We start from the raw sequence: 19,070 nt of genomic DNA, 5'->3' as shown, positions 1-19,070 counted from the left end.
ATGGATTGCTGGCTCCTGCTCCTGTGGACTCTGCCGGTCGCGTCGCTGAGCGGCGGCTCTGCGCACTTGCTGGGCCTCGTGGGGCTCGGAAAGCTCGCCAAGGCAGGTGCTCCCGCCGCTACCCGGCTCCCGGCTCCATCCCTCCCCGCCCTCCGCCGTTCCGCCGCCAGCCCCCCGTCGTGTCTCTCTTTGTCTTGCAGACGCTCCAGCTGTGCTGCCTCGGTGGGGCTTCGGCCACGGCGCTAACCACTGACAGCGGCGGCGGCGGTGGATTGCATTCGGGTCTGTAGCGTGCCTTCCTCTCCTGCCCCTGTCTGCTCTCCGGCCCGGGACCCAGCGGGGGGCGGGAGGGGCGGAGGGAAGCAGAGTGGGCTCTTGCTGGGGGGAGGGAGGGAGAGGGGCAGAAAGCGGGGAGGAGAAGCGTCCGGGGTTAAATGCCCAAAGGCACTTCTGAATGGTCCGGACCCAGCCCCCGACCGGGACTGCAAAGTCCGAGTCAGGAGCGGGAACTGTTGCCGGGTTCTCAGCGATCCTGGCTTTTTTTTTTTCTTTTTTAACACCTCCCTTCGACGCTTCGGGAGTGGCCCCTACGGTCCGGCGACCTTATTCCGAGCATCTTTCTCTTCCTTCATTGACACCTAGGGGACTCAACCAATCCCGCTGGCTTTCCCGGTCGGGGGCGCTGGGTTTCCAACTGCTAGGCGTTATCCGTCCCACCCCTCAGCACAACGGGGGAGAGGCGGAGAACTGAAGGAAGGGAAAGTAAAGATAGACTGTAAACTCTCTGTGAGCAGGGCTCTTCTCGACTAGATTTGTTTTTTTTTTTTCTTCCAAGGGCTTAGAACAGTAACCTTTCCATTGTCATTGGTTAACTGATTGAGGGGGAAATGGGGGAGGGAAAATGTGGAAGGGATGGTGGGGGGGGGGAAGAGGTGGAAGAAGGGGGAAGAGATGGAAGGGACGGGGGAAAGGGGAGAAGTGAAAGAGATGGGGAAGAGGGAAGAGGTGGAAGGGAGGAGGGAAGAGGCGGAAGGTACGAGGGAAGAGGCAGAAGGTACGGGGGAGAGGGGAAGATGATAAGGGACGAGGGGAGAAGGAAGAGGTGGAAGAGATGGGGGAAAAGAGTGAAGCGGTGGAAGAGATGGGGGAGAGTGAAGAGGTGGAAGGGATGGCGGAAGAGGTGGAAAGGATGGGGGGGAGAGGGAAGAGGTGGAAGGTACGGGGGGGAAGAGGGAAGAGGATAAGGGACGAGGGGCTAGGGAAGAGGTGGTAAAGATTCATTCAACTGTATTTATTGAGCGCTTACTGTGTGCAGAGCACTGTACTAAGCACTTGGAAAGTACAAGTCTATGGTGGGGGAGAGAGAAGAGGTGGAAGAGATGGGGAGAGTGAAGAGGTGGAAGGGGCGGGGGAGAGGGAAGAGGTGGAAGAGATGGAGGGAGAGGGAAGAAGTGAAACAGATGGGGGAGAGGGAAGAGGTGGAAGAGATGGAGGGAGAGGGAAGAAGTGAAACAGATGGGGGAGAGGGAAGAGGTGGAAGAGATGGGGAAGAAGGAGAGATGGAAGAGGGGGAGAGGGAAGAGGTGGAAGAGATGGGGAAGAGGGAGATATGGAACAGAGGGGGAGAGGGAAGAGGTGGAAGAGATGGGGGAGAGGGAAGAGGTGGAAGAGACGGGGGAGAGGGAAGAGGTGGAAAGGAATGGGGGGCGAGGTAAGGGATGAGGAAAGGGGAAGAGGTGGGAGGGAAAAGGGGGGAGGGAAAGGTGGAAGGGATGGGATGGGGAGAGAGGTGGAAGGGGAGAAGGGGAGAGTGAAGAGGTGGAAGGGGCGGGGGAGAGGGAAGAGGTGGAAGAGATGGAGGGAGAGGGAAGAAGTGAAACAGATGGGGGAGAGGGAAGAGGTGGAAGAGATGGAGGGAGAGGGAAGAAGTGAAACAGATGGGGGAGAGGGAAGAGGTGGAAGAGATGGGGAAGAAGGAGAGATGGAAGAGGGGGGAGAGGGAAGAGGTGGAAGAGATGGGGAAGAGGGAGATATGGAACAGAGGGGGAGAGGGAAGAGGTGGAAGAGATGGGGGGAGAGGGAAGAGGTGGAAGAGACGGGGGAGAGGGAAGAGGTGGAAAGGAATGGGGGGCGAGGTAAGGGATGAGGAAAGGGGAAGAGGTGGAAGGGAAAAGGGGGGAGGGAAAGGTGGAAGGGATGGGATGGGGAGAGAGGTGGAAGGGGAGAAGGGGAGAGAGGGAAGAGGTGGAAGGGAAAAGGGGGGAGGGAAGAAGTGGAAGGGACAAGGGAGAGGTGGAAGAGGGGGTGAGGGGGAGATGGAAGGGGTGGGGGAAGGAGAGTGGATGCTGGGGAGGGAGGATGTGGAAGGGACAGTGGGAGATGGAAGGGAGGAATCAATCATCAGTCAATAGTATTTATTGTGCTTACTGTGTGCACAGCACTGTACTAAGCACTTGGGAAGCACAAGTTGGCAACATATAGAGACAGTCCCTACCCAACAGTGGGCTCACAGTCTAAAAGGGGGAGACAGAGAACAAAACCAAACATATTAACAAAATAAAATAAATAGAATAGATATGTACAAGTAAAATAAAAAAACTAAATAAATAGAATAATAAATATGTACAAACATGTATACATATATACAGGTGCTGTGGGGAAGGGAAGGAGGCAAGATGGAGGGATGGAGAGGGGGACGAGGGGGAGAGGAAGGAGGGGGCTCAGTCTGGGAAGGCCTCCCAGAGGAGGTGAGCTCTCAGTAGGACCTTGAAGGGAGGAAGAGAGCTAGCTTGGTGGATGGGCAGAGGGAGGGCATTCCAGGCCCGGGGGATGACGTGGGCCGGGTGTCGATGGCGGGACAGGCGAGAATGAGGCACGGTGAGGAGATTAGGGGCAGAGGAGCGGAGGGTGCAGGCTGGGCTGTAGAAGGAGAGAAGGGAGGTGAGGTAGGAGGGGGCGAGGTGATGGAGAGCCTTGAAGCCGAGGGTGAGGAGTTTCTGCCTGATATAGGAGAGGGGAGAGGAATGGGGAGAGAGGAAAGATGGAGAAGAGATTAAGAGTGGGTAGAGGAAGTAGAGAGTGGGGAGTGGAGGGAGAAAGAGAGATGAGGTGGAAGGACCTGGATTCTAGTCTCGGCTCAGCCACTTGTCTGCTGTATGACCTTGGGCAAGTCACTTCACTTCTCTGTGCCTGTTATTTTATTTGTAAAATGGGGATTAAGACTGTGAGTCCCACGTGGGACAGGGAATGTGTCCAACCTTATTAACTTGTATCTACCTAGTGCTTGGAGCAGTGTCTGGCATGTAGCAAGCACTTTAAAATTCCATAAAAAGGGGGGAAAGAGAAGAGAGGGGAGAGGGAGATGAGAGAGAGAGAGAGATGAGAAGAGAGAGGGGGAAGAGGGGGTGGGGGAAAGGGAAGAGATGGGAGAGGGAGAGAGAAGAGAGAGGACAGGAATTGGGGAGGGAAGAGAGAGAACTGGGAGAGGGTGAGAGGGAAGAGAGGGGAACCGGGAGAGGGAAGAGAGGGGAACAAGGAGAGGGAAGAGAGGGGAATGGAGAGGAGAGGGGGAGAGGGAAGAGGGGAGGGGGGGGAGGGGAGAGGGAAGAGTGGGGAACAGGGAGAGGAGAGGGAAGAGGGAAACAAGGAGGGGGAACAGGGAGAGGAATGGGAAAAGAAGGAACAGGGAGAGGAAAGGGAAGAGAGGGGAACAGGGAGAAGAGGGGGAGAGGGGAATAGGAAGAGGTGGGGGAGAGGGAAGAGAGGAACAGAGAGAAGGGAAGAGAAAGGAACAGGGAGAGAAGGGAAGAGAGGGAAACGGGAAGAGAAGGAAGGAGAGGGGAATAGGGAGAGGAGGGGGAACAGGGAGAGGAAAGGGAAGAGAGGGGAACAGGGAGAAGAGGGGGAGAGGGGAGTAGGAAGAGGTGGGGGAGAGGTAAGAGAAGAACAGGGAGAGAAGGGAAGAGAGGGAAATGGGAAGAGAAGGAAGGAGAGGGGAATAGGGAGAGGAGGGGGAAAGGGAGAGGAGCAGGGGAGAGGGAAGAGAGGGGAAAAGGAAGGGGGGAGAGAGGGGAACAGAGACAGGAAAGGGAAGAGGGGGAACAGGGAGTGAGGAGAGGGAAGGAGGGAAGAGGGGGATGGAGAGAAGGGGGAAGAGGGGAATAGGGAGGGGAATAGGGAAATGAGAGGGTGGAGGGAGGAACAGAGGGGAGGGGAAGAGGGAAGAGGGGAGCAAGGAGAGGAGAGGGAAGAGCAGGAACAGGGAGAGGAGACGGGGAGGAGGGGAACGGAAAGGAAAGGGAAGAGAGGGGAACAGGGAGCGGGGAGAGGGAAGAAAGGGGGACAGGGAGAGAAAGGGTAGAGGGGAGTAGGGAGAGGAGGGGGAGAAGGAAGAGAGGAACAGGAAGAGAAGAGAAGCAAAGGGAAGAGGAAGAGAAGGAAGGAGAAGGGACTAGGGAGAGGAGGGGGAGAAGGGAAGAGAGGGGAAAAGGAGCGGGGGAGAGGGAAGAGAGGGGAATAGGGAGAGGAGAGGGGGAGGAGGAGGGGGGAAGAGAGGGGAACGGGGACAGGAAAGGGAAGAGAGGGGAACAGGGAGTGGGGAGAGGGAAGAGAGGGGGACAGGGAGAGAAAGGGAGAGGGGAGTAGGGAGAGGGGGGGAGAAGGAAGAGAGGAACAGGAAGAGAAGAGAAGCAAAGGGAAGAGGAAGAGAAGGAAGGAGAAAGGACTAGGGAGAGGAGGGGGAGAAGGGAAGAGAGGGGAACAGGGACAGAGGGGAAAAGGAGCGGGGGAGAGGGAAGAGAGGGGAATAGGGAGAGGAGGGGGGAGGAGGGGAGGGGGAAGAGAGGGGAACAGGGAGAGAAGGGGGAGGGGGAACAGGGAGGGGAATAGGCAGAAGAGAGGGAGGAGGGGGAACAGGGAGAGGAGGGGAAGAGGGAAGAGAGGGGAGCAAGGAGAGGAGAGGGAAGAGAGGGAACCGGGAGAGGAGAGGGAGAGAGGGAAGAACAGGAACGAAGAGGAGAAGGGGAGGAGGGGAGAGGGAGGAGAGGGGAACAGGGAGGGGGAGGTAGGAAAAAGGAACAGGGAGAGGAGAGGGGAACAATGAGAAGAGGGAGGAGAGGGAAGGCATGGAAGAGAGGGAGAGGAAGTAGAGAGTGGAGATGGAGAGAGTAAGTGGGGGAATGCAGTAGGGATGACACCAAGGGAATATCTCCTCTTCCTGCCAGACCTCTGTGACTGAGAATCCAGGATCCTCTTTCATAGTTTTAGGCCAAGATACAGTAGCTTTTCCCATTCCCCACTGGAGGAAATGAGTCTGTTTCCCTAACTCTCTGGGGCCATATCTGTTGTTGAGAGATCCTTCTGTCCTTATTTTATTTCACTGTCAAACTGCAAACAGTTCTTCTGCCTTCTGCAGGAAAAAAAACATTGATTAGAAGGGGGAATTGAAAGAAACACTCAAATATGCAGGTTAAATCAGTTCCAGGTGTACCCCTGCCCAGACACCCCGCTTCAACATGTCTGAGCAATTTCAGACTCTAGCCATGTTGAGATGCCCAGGAATCTTTTTGAGAGTTTTTTAATACGTAAATAATGTGTTGTCTGAAACATGAAATTACTGGGGCTTTCAATTCACAAAACCTAAAACTGAACAACTAAAACTTTGGTCACTACGTTTTTTGTTTCTAATTTGTGCTCATCATTTACAATTGGGGAAAATAACTCAATTCTATACCTCAGTTATTGCTTCCGTTTTGCCCCCCCCCACCCCAATAGCCCCTATCTCTCTAGCAGCCATTAATTCAAAGGAAGCAAAAATCTTCAAGAACTGACCCAATTCTGAGGAGTGATTGTGGGAAATTTCCCAGCTCTGCTTATTTGACTCAGAAGGAAAAGAGTTATCCAGACTACCGATAGTGTGACTTGCATTATCTTCCTTCATTCTATTAATATAGTGCTCTACACATAATAAGCACTCAATAAATACCAGTGATTGATTGATTGATCTTTGGGAATTGATCTGGTCTATACCATTGTAGAATAAAAGTACAGGCATTCAGAGCGCTGGGAATCGAGGTGAATCTGGATATTCCTTTTCCATTTTAGTTGAACTGAATTTTCTGAAAATGAGATTGCCTGCCATCAGTCAATCAATGGTATCTATAGAGCACCTAGTGTGTGCAGAGCACTGTACTAAGCACTTGGGAAATGATAGGTCTGGAAAAACAGTTCTTACAGGTATTGACTACCAGTATGCATATTGTGGGTATTTGAATGGTGTACTCTCACTGTTTAACACTGATGTTATTTTGAGATGTGTACGTGGTATTCCAAGGTTGAGGTCTCTGCTCTGGGGTGGGAATTAGACATGGTCCCTGTCCCTCGGGGAGGGAGGCTAAACCTGCCAGTTTATATATATATATATGGATTTTCTGATGGGCAGAAGTACATTCTGTAAAATGCCAGACCCTGTACACAACCCAGATGCCCTGGAAAGTTTGGATAACTGGGTTTTCTGGATAATTGGGTCTCGACATGAGCATTTGTACTGTGTTGTTTTTACTGTTTGGATATTCCATTTCATGCTGGTGGAAAGTCTACGCACTGGTGCCTGCACCAAATTGGGAGTGGGCAATGACCTGAGGTTTACCAGCTGCTGCTCTTCCAGTTTTGTTTTCGGTCAGACAAAATAGATTGGTCATTTTAGTCAGGATTCTGCCCTGCTCCCCTGGAGAATGCTTTCTCCTGATTGATCAGGCAGACTCCCGCTCCCCCCGACTCCCACACTTGACGGGGGTCAGGCAGAAATCACCTACTTCCATCATCACCCCTCCCCCCCCAAAACCCGCCACCTCCACCTTGCAACAGGGTACCGGCCTGTCCAGGTTTCGGTGCTCACAAGAGGGCTGAGACAGGGATGAGAGAGAGGGGACTGGGGAAAAACTTGAAACGGTCCCTGTCAATTACGGCAAAATGATGACGTCGGGAGACCAGAAAGTGGCAAGTACCACTCTTGCAGAGACGTGACACAGCCCAAAGACCATCATTGTGATGTTAGTAGTCACCGTAGCAAGAGTTATGGCATTAATGGAGCACCTCCTAAGGGCAGCGCACTGTACTAAACACTTGACTGAGTATGACTAAGACATGTTCTCTGCCCTCAATCAGTGGTATTTATTGAATACTTGCTGCGTGCAGAGCACTGTACTAAGTGCCTGGGAAAGTACAATAGAGACAACGTGATTCCTGCCCTCGAGAGGCTTACATGCATTTTAGAGTGTCTGGGTGCTCTATGTGCTGAGTGCAGGGTTGATACAAGATGAACATTGGTTTAGGGGTTCTATTTGCTCTGAGTAGAATTGGGACGAAAATTTCCACACTGCACAACCCATGTCTGTGGACGATGTGCTGGGCTGGATGTCGATTCCCAAACTAGCAAATCTTGGGCAATTTAGGAAGGAAATGGGATGTGGTGATTATTCAGTTAACATAGACTTGTCCATCTGAATAATTCACTCTCGAAACATGTATTTTGAGATCTAAATTACCCAGCTGGCTTTCTACAGTGATCCACTTAGTAGATGTAGGAGCATTTAGCGGGCACCCACTTGGAATGGTGTGCCGTGCTAGTTGCTGGGACAGTACAGGACAAAGTCAGTAGGTCAATCGTATATACTGAACTCTCACTGTGTGCAGGGCATTGTGCTAAGCGCTTGGGAGAGTACAACATAACAATAAACACACACATTCCCTGACCACAATGAGCCTACATTGAAGAAGTGACATGTTCCCCTATCCACTAGGAGCTTCCACTGGAATGGGGAAGACAACCATAAATATATTAACTAGAGCTGTCAAAATGAATACATGCACTCACAAGAGGCAGTGTGGTCTGGAGAAAAGAGCAAGGGCCTGGCAGTCAGAGGACCTGGGTTATAATCCCAGCTCCACCACTTGTCTGCTGTGTGACCTTGGGCAGGTCGCTTCACTTTGCTATGCGTCAGTTATCTGTAAAATGGGGGTTAAGACTGTGAGGTCCAGGTGGGACAGGGACTTTGTCCAACCTGTTTATCTTGTATCTACCCCAGTGCTTAGTATAGTGCTTGGCACATAGTAAGTGCTTAAGAAATACCATTAAACAGAGAGAGACAGACAGAGAGGGAGAGAGAGAGAGAGAGAGGTGTGGATGGGTGTAAATAAATTTCTAAGTGCTAGAGTTGGCTGATGGGATTACAGGGTTTAGCATTCTGGGAAATTATCCAGATAGCTGTTATATTGCAACATATCTAAAGACCCATCCATAGCAACTACTAAAACCTGCTCAAGCTGGAGTAAAGTAAAAGCTTTGCTCAGAGGAGCTGATAGTTGCAGCGTTCCACTCCTTGAGGGAAATGATCATGTCTTTTATCTCTATTAAATTCTCCCAAGCATTCAGGACAGTGCTTGGCACACAGTAGACACACCAAAACTACTGATCTATGGCCTCCAGGGCAGTGTTACCTAATGGAAAGAGCACAGGACTGGGAGTCAAATGACCCAGGTTCTTATCCCTTCTCTCCCACTGGCTTGGTGGGTGGCCTTGGGCAAATCACTTAACCTCTCTGAGACTTAGTTTTCTCACCTGCAAAATGAGGATACAAAATAAGTCCTGTGAGAGACAGGGATTGTGGCCAATCTTCTTACCTTTTGTCCACCCCAGTGCTCAGCATATAGTGAGTGCTTAATAAATGTCATCATCATTATTATTGTTATCATCATCATTTCACAGACTACGTCTTTGTGACTCCTGTTGAGGTGGACTCCAGTGGATCTTACATTTCCCACAACATTTTGCACAGCAGCAGGAAAAAGAGATCAACGCAGAGGTCTAAAGATTCCTTGCACTACCAATTTTCAGCATTCGGGCAGGATCTGCACTTGGAATTGACCCCGTCCACCATTTTTAGCCGCCACTTCACAGTCCAGGTGCTTGGGAAAGATGGAGGCATAGAATCTCAGGGGACCCCAAGTCGACGATGTTACTATCGGGGATTTATAAGGAACTTCAGCAGCTCCTCTGTGGCAGTGTCTACGTGCATGGGCTTGGTAAGTGTTTCTGGGAGCTGATGTGTTGTCGTTTCATCCATTTTTGTAGAACAAAGATGGTTGCGTAGGAAGGGGTCCACAGTGTTCCGTTGCTTCTTTGAATTTGTGCTGATTGAGCTGTCCAATGTGACAGTATTGCTTTGGTTTTTTGAATGGTATTTTTTAAGAGCTTACTATGTGCTAGGCACTCTGCTAAGCTCTGAGGTAGATACAAGCTAATCAGGTCAGATGCAGTTCATGACTTACATGGGGCTGATAGTCTTCATCCCCATTTCACAGATGAGGGAGATGAGGCACTGAGAAGTAAAGTGACTTGCCCATGGTCACACAGCCAGTCAAGTGGCAGAACCAGGACCAGAAATTTTCACCACCAAATGGGGGAAAGAAGGCTGGTGAATTCCTTGGTCTGAGGGTCCTGTCACCTGACAGGCGTGGGGAGAGAGAAGGAGCCATGTCAGGAGGGTGGAAATAGCAGGATTGGGGCTCGCAGGGAGAGGCGGCAGCAGATAGCTATCCCATGGAAACTTGGTGGCGGAGGGCTGGTGAAAGTCCAGTTCTCCTGCTTCCTCTGGCCCTCCTTCTGCTGGCCCTTTACGAGAAATGACATGCTTGATGTTGATTGGTCAGAAATTTCCAACACAACTCTGGGGATTCTGGTATCCAGCTAAGGTCTTGCTGTGCTGTCGGAGTGGATTCTTCTGGTTTTCCTTCTTCATTTTGGTTGGGGCCTATCCTAAGCAGGTGGAACATCAGGGAGGAAATAATAATTGCAATATTTGCTAAGCCCTTACTATCTGCCAAATGCTGTGTGAAGCACTAGGGTAGATACAAGATAATCAGATCAGATACCGTTCCTGTCCCATATGTGGCTCACAGTCGAAATAGGAAGGAGCACAGGTATTTTATTTCCATTTTATAAATGAGGAAAGTGAGGGCACAGAAGTTAAGTGACTTTCCCAAGGTCACACAGCAGACAAGTGGCAGAGCCAGAAATAGAACCCAGGTCATCAACGATCTGTGAATCTAAGGGGAAACAGCATGGTGTAGTGGATAGAGCATGGGCCTGGGAGTCAGAAGGTCATGGATTCTAATCCCAGCTCCAATACTTGTCTGCTGTGTGGCCTTGGGCAAGTCACTTGACCTCTCTGGGCCTCAGTTACCTCATCTGTAAAATGGGGATTAAAATGGTGAGCCCTATGTGTGACAGGGACTGTGTCCAACCTGATTCGTTTGTATCTGCCCCAGCACTTAGTACAGTGCCTGGCACATAGTAAGTGCTTAACAAATACCACAGTTATTATTATTATTATTATTATCAATCACTCATTCATGTTTACTGAGCACCTATCATGTGCCCTAATATTGGGCCAGAGGAGAGAGCCTGGCTATGGGAATCGGGAAACGTGGGTTCTAGTTCTGGCTCTACTGCCGGGGATCTGTCCTCAGCGGGGGAGTTTTCTGACCAGAGAAGCCACCCAGGGTCCAAGCGAGGTGGATGGATCCAGCAGGGATCCAGCTGCCTGACATGGGTGGTGAAGACCTTAGCTGATTTTGAGGAAACCCACTGCTTGGCACTGGGGCCAAGCACCAGCACTGGGCCGCATTCACTTTGGCCACTGATCGATGGGTGTCATGCGTAAAAACATTTGTGTGGGCATTTCGCGGTTTTCTCCTGGCCGCCTGTTCACTGGCTGCAGCCCAGGCCTCAGAGGGAACACGACGGTCAGGGACGAGAGAGGACAAGAGGTGCCGAGCAGACCGCCGGGCCTCGCCTCGCCTCTTCCACAGAGGTTTCCCGGTCCTAGAGTCTCAGGCCTGGGGCTCCTCTGTCAGTGCACTCTCCTAAGTGCTTAGTACAGTGCTTTGCACATGGTAAGCGCTTAATAAATATGATTGAATTGAACTGAGATTCCGTCATATGAAATACACACTGAAAGCTGCATTGGCTCAGTGTCTAGTGGTGTCCTGGTGCCGTTCGATGGGATATCCACAGAGGGGCAAAGTTCTTGAAAGGCTCTCTGGGCGAGGATCGCTTCCTGTCCGGCTAATCCCCTATAAGCAGCTGGTGTGCACCAGACTAGAACTGTGGGTGTTGAGAGTCGTGTTCATGGTATTCAACCAAGCCTATGATGTAACCAACAACTTTTGAGGCTGATTAAACTCTGAAGTGCTGGTGAAGCTTTCTATGAATAAACAAAACCGTTTCCTGCAATTCTGTCTAAACACATGATTGTTTCATGCTCCAGGCTGGCTGGACGGAATGAGTTTTAGTCTACTAATTCTGGGCTCTTAGTCTAGGAAAAGGCATTTTTGTTTCTTTGGCACACATATTGAGGGAAGGGGAGAAGGATTTGGGATCCAGGAATCAGATGTTCTCTTTGTGCTGTTTGGTGACGGTCTGTTGGTTTTGACTCTCTCGGTCTTCATATTTTGGTAGCAAATGAGACTAAAGTCTCTTCAGAACTTTCAGGGGTACCATCGGTAATCATTGCTTAAGGCGACTCAGACCGGCTGGAGAGGTGGGGTGAGGTGGGGAGGGGGGGATCTCCTCACCTCAAACACGAGCTCTCCTCCCCTTCTTTCCTTGCCTGGGTTAGGGTTGGGATTTGGGTGATATGACTGCATCCCCAAGGGAGCAATAATAACAATAATAAAAATAATAATAATGGTGGTATTTGTTAAGCACTTACTATGTGCCAAGCACTGTTCTAAGCACTAGGGTACATACAAGGTAATCAGGTTGTCCCACATGGGGCTCACGGTCTTAATCCCCATTTTCCAGATGAGGTAACTGAGGCACAGAGAAGTTAAGTGATTTGCCCAAAGTCACACAGCTGACAAGTGGCAGAGGTGGGATTAGAACCCATGACCTCTGATTCCCAAGCCCATGCTCTTTCCACTGAGCCATACTGCTTCTCAGTAACAGAGTAGCTACTGAGAGCAGAGTAGCAGATTGAGCTGAAGATGCGGCCGATTGGGCGAGTACAGTCTAAAAGAGTTGGTATACACGGTCTCTGCCCACTAGGAATTTACAGTCTTGAGGGGGGAGACAGTCATTAATATAAATAAATAAATAAATAAATCATGGGTATGTATGTTCCTGCCTTGGGGGAGAATGGGGTGAATAAAGGGTGCAAGGGTGACTCAGAAGGGCATGGGAGAAGAAGAAATGAGGGCCTACTCAGGGAAGGCCTCTTGAAGGAAACATGCTTTTGGTAAGGCTTTGGAGGTGGGGAGAGTGATCATCTGTGGGTAATCCATTACAGTGAGCTGGAGAAACTGCTGTGGGACTTGGAAGCAGCGACCTTCTGATCAGACTCAGAGGATTCAATCCCACTGTTGTCTACTGTTTATTACTGTTGATAATAATGACAATTGTGGCATTTGTTCAGCAATTACTATGTTCCAGGCATAAGCACTGGGGTAAGTACAAGATAGCCAGGTTGATCACAGCCCCTGTCCCACAAGGGGCTCACAGTCTAAGAGAGAGGAAGAAGAGGAATTTAATCCCATTTTATAGATGAGGAAATTTAGGCACAGAATGGTGAAGTGGCTAAGTCACTCAGCAGACAAGTGTCAGAGTCAGGATTATTCATTCATTCATTCAATCATATTTATTGAGCATTTACTGTGTGCCGAGCACACAGTACTAGGTGCACACAGTACTAGGTGCTTGGGAAGTACAAATTGGCAGCACATAGAGACGGTCCCTACCCAACAATGGTCTCACGGTCTAGAAGGAAGGAGACAGACAAAAAACCCCAAAACAAGTAGATAGGTGTCAATAAATAGAATTATAGCTATATACACATCATTAATAAAATATAGTAAATATGTACAAATAAAATAAAGTAATAAATAAGTACAAACATATACAAGTGCTGTGGGGAGGGGAAGGGAGTACGGCAGGGGGGATGGGGAGGAGGAGGAGAGGAAAAAAGAGGGGAGGCTCAGTCAGGGAAGGCCTCCTGGAGGAGGTGAGCTCTCAGTAGGGCTTTGAAGGAAGGAGGAGAGCTAATTTGGAGGATGTGTGGAAGGAGGGCATTCCAGGTCAGAGGCAGGACGTGGGCCAGGGGATGATGGCGGGACAGGCGAGAATGAGGCACAGTGAGGAGGTTAGTGGCAGAGGAGCGGAGTGTACTGGCTGGGCTGTAGAAGAACTAGAGGATTAGAACTCAGGTTCTCTGACTTGGCTTTGAAAAGGAATGATAGCCTCATTTACTACAAAAGCATATATTTTGTCACTGTCCTTCCTTTTCAAAGGTGTCGCTTCTGACAGGTGGTAAATGTGGCTGAAAAAAAACAAGTTGTGACTCCCATTGAATTCCAAACTCCTCAAGGGCAGGGACCTTGTAGTGGATTGTCATGGGTTCCAGCAGAGCTGGCTTCTAAAATTTTGGTGTGCTGAGGGGTGGAGAATATTGTCACTCCCCCACACCTCCACCTAGGTTGCAGACTCTGGACTCAGTCACCTCCTCCCTGACCTCTCTACCTCCATTCTCTACCTTCCCCAGTCCAGATTTCATTCTGCTGCCCAGATCATTTTTCTGAACTATTGTTCTGCGCACATCTCCCCACTCCTCAAAAATCTTCAATGACTTCCCCTTACTCTCCATATCAAGCAGAAACTCCTCGGCATCAGCTTCAACTCCACACATAGTAAAGCGCTTAACAAATGCCATCATTATTATTCAAGGCTCTCAATCAGCTCTCTTCACTCTCCTTAGCCTTGCTTTTCTCCCACTCTGACCCAGCCCACCCACTTTGCTCCTTTAATATAGGGTGGCCTAGTGGATGGTGCATGGGCCTGGGAGTCAGAAGGACCACCACTTGTCTGCTGTGTGACTTTGGGCTAGTCACTTCACTTCTCTGTGCCTCAATTCCCTCATCTGTACAATGGGGATTAGGACTGTTAGGATTTAGGATTTGGGTGATGTAACTGCATCCCCAAGGGAGTAATAATAACAATAATAAAAATAAAAATAAGTCCTAAGTGGGACAGGGACTGTGTCCAACCTGATTATCTTCTATTTACTCCAGTGCTTAAAACAGTGCCTAGAACGTAGTAGGTGCTTAACAAATACCATCATCATTATTATTATTATTATTATTAATAATAATAATAACAATAACACCAACCTATTTACTGAACCTACCTCAAACTCATCAGTCTCGCCATCAACTCCTGCCTGGAACTCCTTCCCCCTTCAAGTCCAGCAGACCACTACTCTCCCCGTCTTCAGAGTCCTGCTAAAAACACATCTCCCTCAGGAAGCCTTCCTTGACTAACTTCTATTCTCACCAACTCTTTTTTCCCCTCCCACCTGCATTGCCTACACACTTACATAATAATAATGACATTTATTAAGTGCTTACAATGAGCAAAGCACTGTTCTAAGCGCTGGGGAGATTACAAGGTGATCAGGTTGTCCCACATGGGGCTCACAGTCTTCATCCCCATTTTACAGATGAGGTCACTGAGGCACAGAGAATAATAATAATAATAATAATCAATCAATCAATCATATTTATTGAGCGCTTACTATGTGCAGAGCACTGTACTAAGCGCTTGGGAAGTACAAATTGGCAACATATAGAGACAGTCCCTACCCAACAGTGGGCTCACAGTATATTTATTAAGCGCTTACTATGTGCAAAGCACTGTTCTAAGCGCCGGGGAGGTTACAAGGTGATCAGGTTGTCCCTCGGGGTGCTCAGAGTCTTAGTCCCCATTTTACAGATGAGGAAACTGAGGCCCAGAGAAGTGAAGTCACACAGCTGACAAGTGGCGGAGCCAGGATTTGAACCCGTGACCTCTGACTCCAAAGCCCGGGCTCTTTCCACTGAGCCACGCTGCTTCTCTATATCCATACCACCCAAACACTTTGATATTCACCCCACCCCCACAGCCCTTTTGTACAAATCTGTATACTCTGTTTCTTCCCCTCTCTAATTTATTGTAATTGTCAGTATCCCCCAGTAGACTGTAAACTCTTGGAGGACAGGGATTGTGTCTACCAACTCTCTTGAACTCTTCCAAACGCTTGGTATGGTGCTCTGCCCACACAAAAATACCATTGATTGATTGCAGGAGGCTAGAAAAACCACAGGATGACTGAAGAGTGCTTGGGAAAGTACAATACAATAGAGCTGGTAGACACATTCCCTGCCAACAAGGAGTTTATAGTCTATGGGGGAAAAAGACATTAAAATAAATTTCAGATAGGGGAAATAGTAGAGTATATGGTTATGTCTGCAGTAGACCAATAGCAGAGCACAGTGCTAAGAGCTTGGGAGAAAGAATACAAAAGAATAAGTCAGTACGATCCTTGCTTTGAAGAAACCTACAATCTAGCAGGCAAACAAAGTCCCCAGAGATAGAAAATGGGTGCTATCAGGGTAAGGTTTCTTAACTCAGGTCGGAGCCAGACCAAAGGCGAACTAATTCAGCGTTTGACCTCAACTGTAATCGGGGTTGACTTCACTTTCATGTGCTGTGTTAGCTGCCAGATGGTTTCAGAAATAATAGTAATCCTTGGACTTTGCAGCATGCTTTAATTTGGGTGGCCACTTGTCTGATTTTATACCATGGCGGCTTCGCAGATGGTCGCCTTTTCAAATGCTCTGGATTATATCCAGTTCAGGTACAGCACCAGGAACCTTCTTGCCCAGCATTTTTACTGTTAGATGCCAAGCAATGATAACAATTTTGTGAAAGAATTATTATAATAGTGGTTTTTGTTTAGCACTTACTATGTACTAAGCACTGGGGTAGATATAAGATAATCAGGTCACACCTGGGGCTCACAGTCTAAATAGGAGGGAGCATAGGTATTGAATCCCCATTTTGCAGATGAGGGAACTGAGGCACAGAAAAAGTAAGTGTCTTGTCCAAGTTCACTCAACTCTCAAGTGCCAGAGATGAGATTAGAGAAGCAGCGTGGCTCAGTGGAAAGAGCAAGGGCTTTGGAGTCAGAGATCATGGGTTCAAATCCCGGCTCCACCAATTGTCAGCTGTGTGACTTTGGGCAAGTCACTTCACTTCTCTGGGCCTCAGTTCCCTCATTTGTAAAATGGGGATTAAAACCGTGAGCCCCCCGTGGGACAACCTGATCACCTTGTAACCTCCCAAGTGCTTAGAACAGTGCTTTGCACATAGTAAGTGCTTAATAAATGCCATCATTATTATTATTACTAGAACCCAGGTCCTCTAACTCCCAGGCCCTTGCTCTTTCCACTAGGCCACACTACTTTTCTAGTGGTTCCTTGTGAACCTTTTTGTGGGGGTGTTTTTATGATGCCCTTACTTACATTATGTTTGGAAGTTGCACTGTGCCTGTTGCTTGTGTGGAAATGAATGTGAGAATGGTTTGTCTTCTCATCATTTAATAATGATAGTAATTTTAGACTGTGAGCCCACTGTTGGGTAGGGACTGTCTCTATATGTTGCCAACTTGTACTTCCCAAGCACTTAGTACAGTGCTCTGCACACAGTAAGCACTCAATAAATACGATTGAATGAATGAATGAACGCTGGGGTGGCTCCCAAGGAGATCAGGTTGGACGCAGGCCTTGTCCCGCAGAGGGCTCTTACCATGTGTATTACTCTATTTATTTATTCATTGATTTATCTTATATTACTCTTTATTTACTTATTTTTTTACATGTTTTTTCTATTTATTTTATTTTGTTAATATGTTTTGTTTAGTTGTCTGTCTCCCCCTTCTAGACTGTGAACCCACTGTTGGGTAGGGACCGTCTCTATACGTTGCCGATTTGTACTTCCTAAGCGCTTAGTACAGTGCTCTGCACACAGTAAGCGCTCAATAAATATGATTGAATGAATGAATGAATGAATAATTGTGGTATTTGTTAAGTGCTTACTATGTGCTGGACACTGTACCAAGCACTGGGTTAGGTACAGGACATTCAGATCAGACACAGTAATAGGACTCACAATAATAATAAAGATGGTGTTTGTTAAGCACTTACTATGTGCTGAGCACTGCTCTAAACGCTGGGGTAGATACAAGGTAATCAGGTTGTTCCACATGGGGCTCACACCTTTAATCCCCATTTTACAGATGAGGTAACTGAGGCACAGAGAAGTTAAGTGACTTGCCCAGGGTCCTACTGCAGTCAAGTGGAGGAGGTGGAATTAGAACCCAGGTCTTTGGATTCCCAGGCTGGGCTCTTTCCACAAGACCATGCTAATTCTCTAATTAAAAAAAACAATAACGATAAAACAACTTATGAATCTCACCAAAATGGACAGACAGAAATAAAAACATAGTATAGAACCATATGTGTGTGGGGTGTGTGTGTGTTTATATATATATATAACTGTATATAGTATATATATACTATATATATAGTATATATATATGCTATCCTTCATTCCACAAGGTAAATACACACCAGACTTCATTTTTCATATTTTAATAGTCATTCTTCATTTAAGTAAAATCATGTCTGTCCGGGATTCTTAAGTGCCATCAGAGGCCACCCTAGCTTTTATTTTTCCAAAGTGCTTTCACATTACTCATCTCATTTTGTCCTCCCAATATTCCTGGGACATAAGGACATAATCACATCCAAGCCGTCACCAAAACCTGCCGGTCTCAGCTCCGCAACATTGCCAAGATCCGCCCTTTACTCTCCATCCATACCGCTACCCTGCTCATTCGAGCTCTCATCCTATCCCGTCTGGACTACTGCAGCAGCCTTCTCTCTGATCTCCCATCCTTGTGTTTCTCTCCACTTCAATCCATACTTCATGCCGCTGCCCGGATTATCTTTGTCCAGAAACGCTCTGGGCATATTACTCCCCTCCTCAAAAATCTCCAGTGGCTACCAATCAATCTGCGCATCAGGCAGAAACTCCTCACCCTGGGCTTCAAGGCTCTCCATCACCTCGCCCCCTCCTACCTCACCTCCCTTCTCTCCTTCTACAGCCCAGCCCGCACCCTCCGCTTCTCCGCCACTAATCTCCTCACGGTACCTCGTTCTCGCCTGTCCCGCCATCGACCCCCGGCCCACGTCATCCCCCGGGCCTGGAATGCCCTCCCACTGCCCATCCGCCAAGCTAGCTCTCTTCCTCCCTTCAAGGCCCTGCTGAGAGCTCACCTCCTCCAGGAGGCCTTCCCAGACTAAGCCTCTTCCTTCCTCTCCCCCTCGTCCCCCTCTCCATCCCCCCATCTTACCTCCTTCCCTTCCCCACAGCACCTGTATGTATGTATATATGTTTGTACATATTTATTACTCTATTTATTTATTTATTTATTTATTTATTTTACTTGTACATATCTATTCTATTTATTTTATTTTGTTAGTATGTTTGGTTTTGTTCTCTGTCTCCCCCTTTTAGACTGTGAGCCCACTGTTGGGTAGGGACTGTCTCTATATGTTGCCAATTTGTACTTCCCAAGCGCTTAGCACAGTACTCTGCACATAGTAAGCGCTCAATAAATACGATTGATGATGATGATGATAAGGAGAGACTGGTATTCTCAATTTGGTTTTACAGATGGGGAAACCAAGGTCCAGAGAGGTTAAGTGACTTGCCTGAGGACACAGAGCAGACCAGTCACAGAGTTGAGCCTGGGTCCTTTGACTCCTAGACCTGTGTTCTTTCCTCTGGACTGCATGACCTTGTGGGTCTCCACTGCAGGAGGTCAATCGAAATCAAACCTCCAATGGCTGCCCGTTTAATAATAATGATGATATTTGATACCTGTTCTCCCACTTAGACTGTGACTCCCACGTGGGTCAGGGACTGTGTTCAATCTGATCGCACTGTATCTACTCTAGCGCTTAGCCCAGTGCTTGGCACATAGAATTCAACCAATGTAATTTTTGTGATTATTGTTATTATTAAATGCCACAGCACAGCGCTAAACTCTGATGTAGATACAAGTTGATCTGATCGGACAGAATCCCAGTCCTAAACATAATTCACCCCTGCCCACATCCACACACACGAAGTCATA

General features: G+C 48.5%; 1 protein-coding gene across 1 annotated transcript in view; it reads left to right on the top strand.

Annotated features, from left to right (window-relative positions):
- ADAMTS18 (ADAM metallopeptidase with thrombospondin type 1 motif 18) overlaps positions 1-19,070 on the top strand; it is a 187,193-nt gene continuing 168,123 nt past the window's right edge. The window contains exons 1-3 of the mRNA XM_038771822.1: positions 1-102; positions 201-282; positions 8,765-9,081. Coding sequence (XP_038627750.1) covers positions 1-102; positions 201-282; positions 8,765-9,081 — 501 coding nt within the window. The remainder of the gene's footprint in view (positions 103-200; positions 283-8,764; positions 9,082-19,070) is intronic.

The sequence above is a fragment of the Tachyglossus aculeatus genome, chromosome X1 (assembly GCF_015852505.1).
Source record: "Tachyglossus aculeatus isolate mTacAcu1 chromosome X1, mTacAcu1.pri, whole genome shotgun sequence".
Taxonomy (NCBI): domain Eukaryota; kingdom Metazoa; phylum Chordata; class Mammalia; order Monotremata; family Tachyglossidae; genus Tachyglossus; species Tachyglossus aculeatus.
Note: the sequence above shows the minus strand (reverse complement) of the source record. Positions and strands in the feature narration are given on the sequence as shown.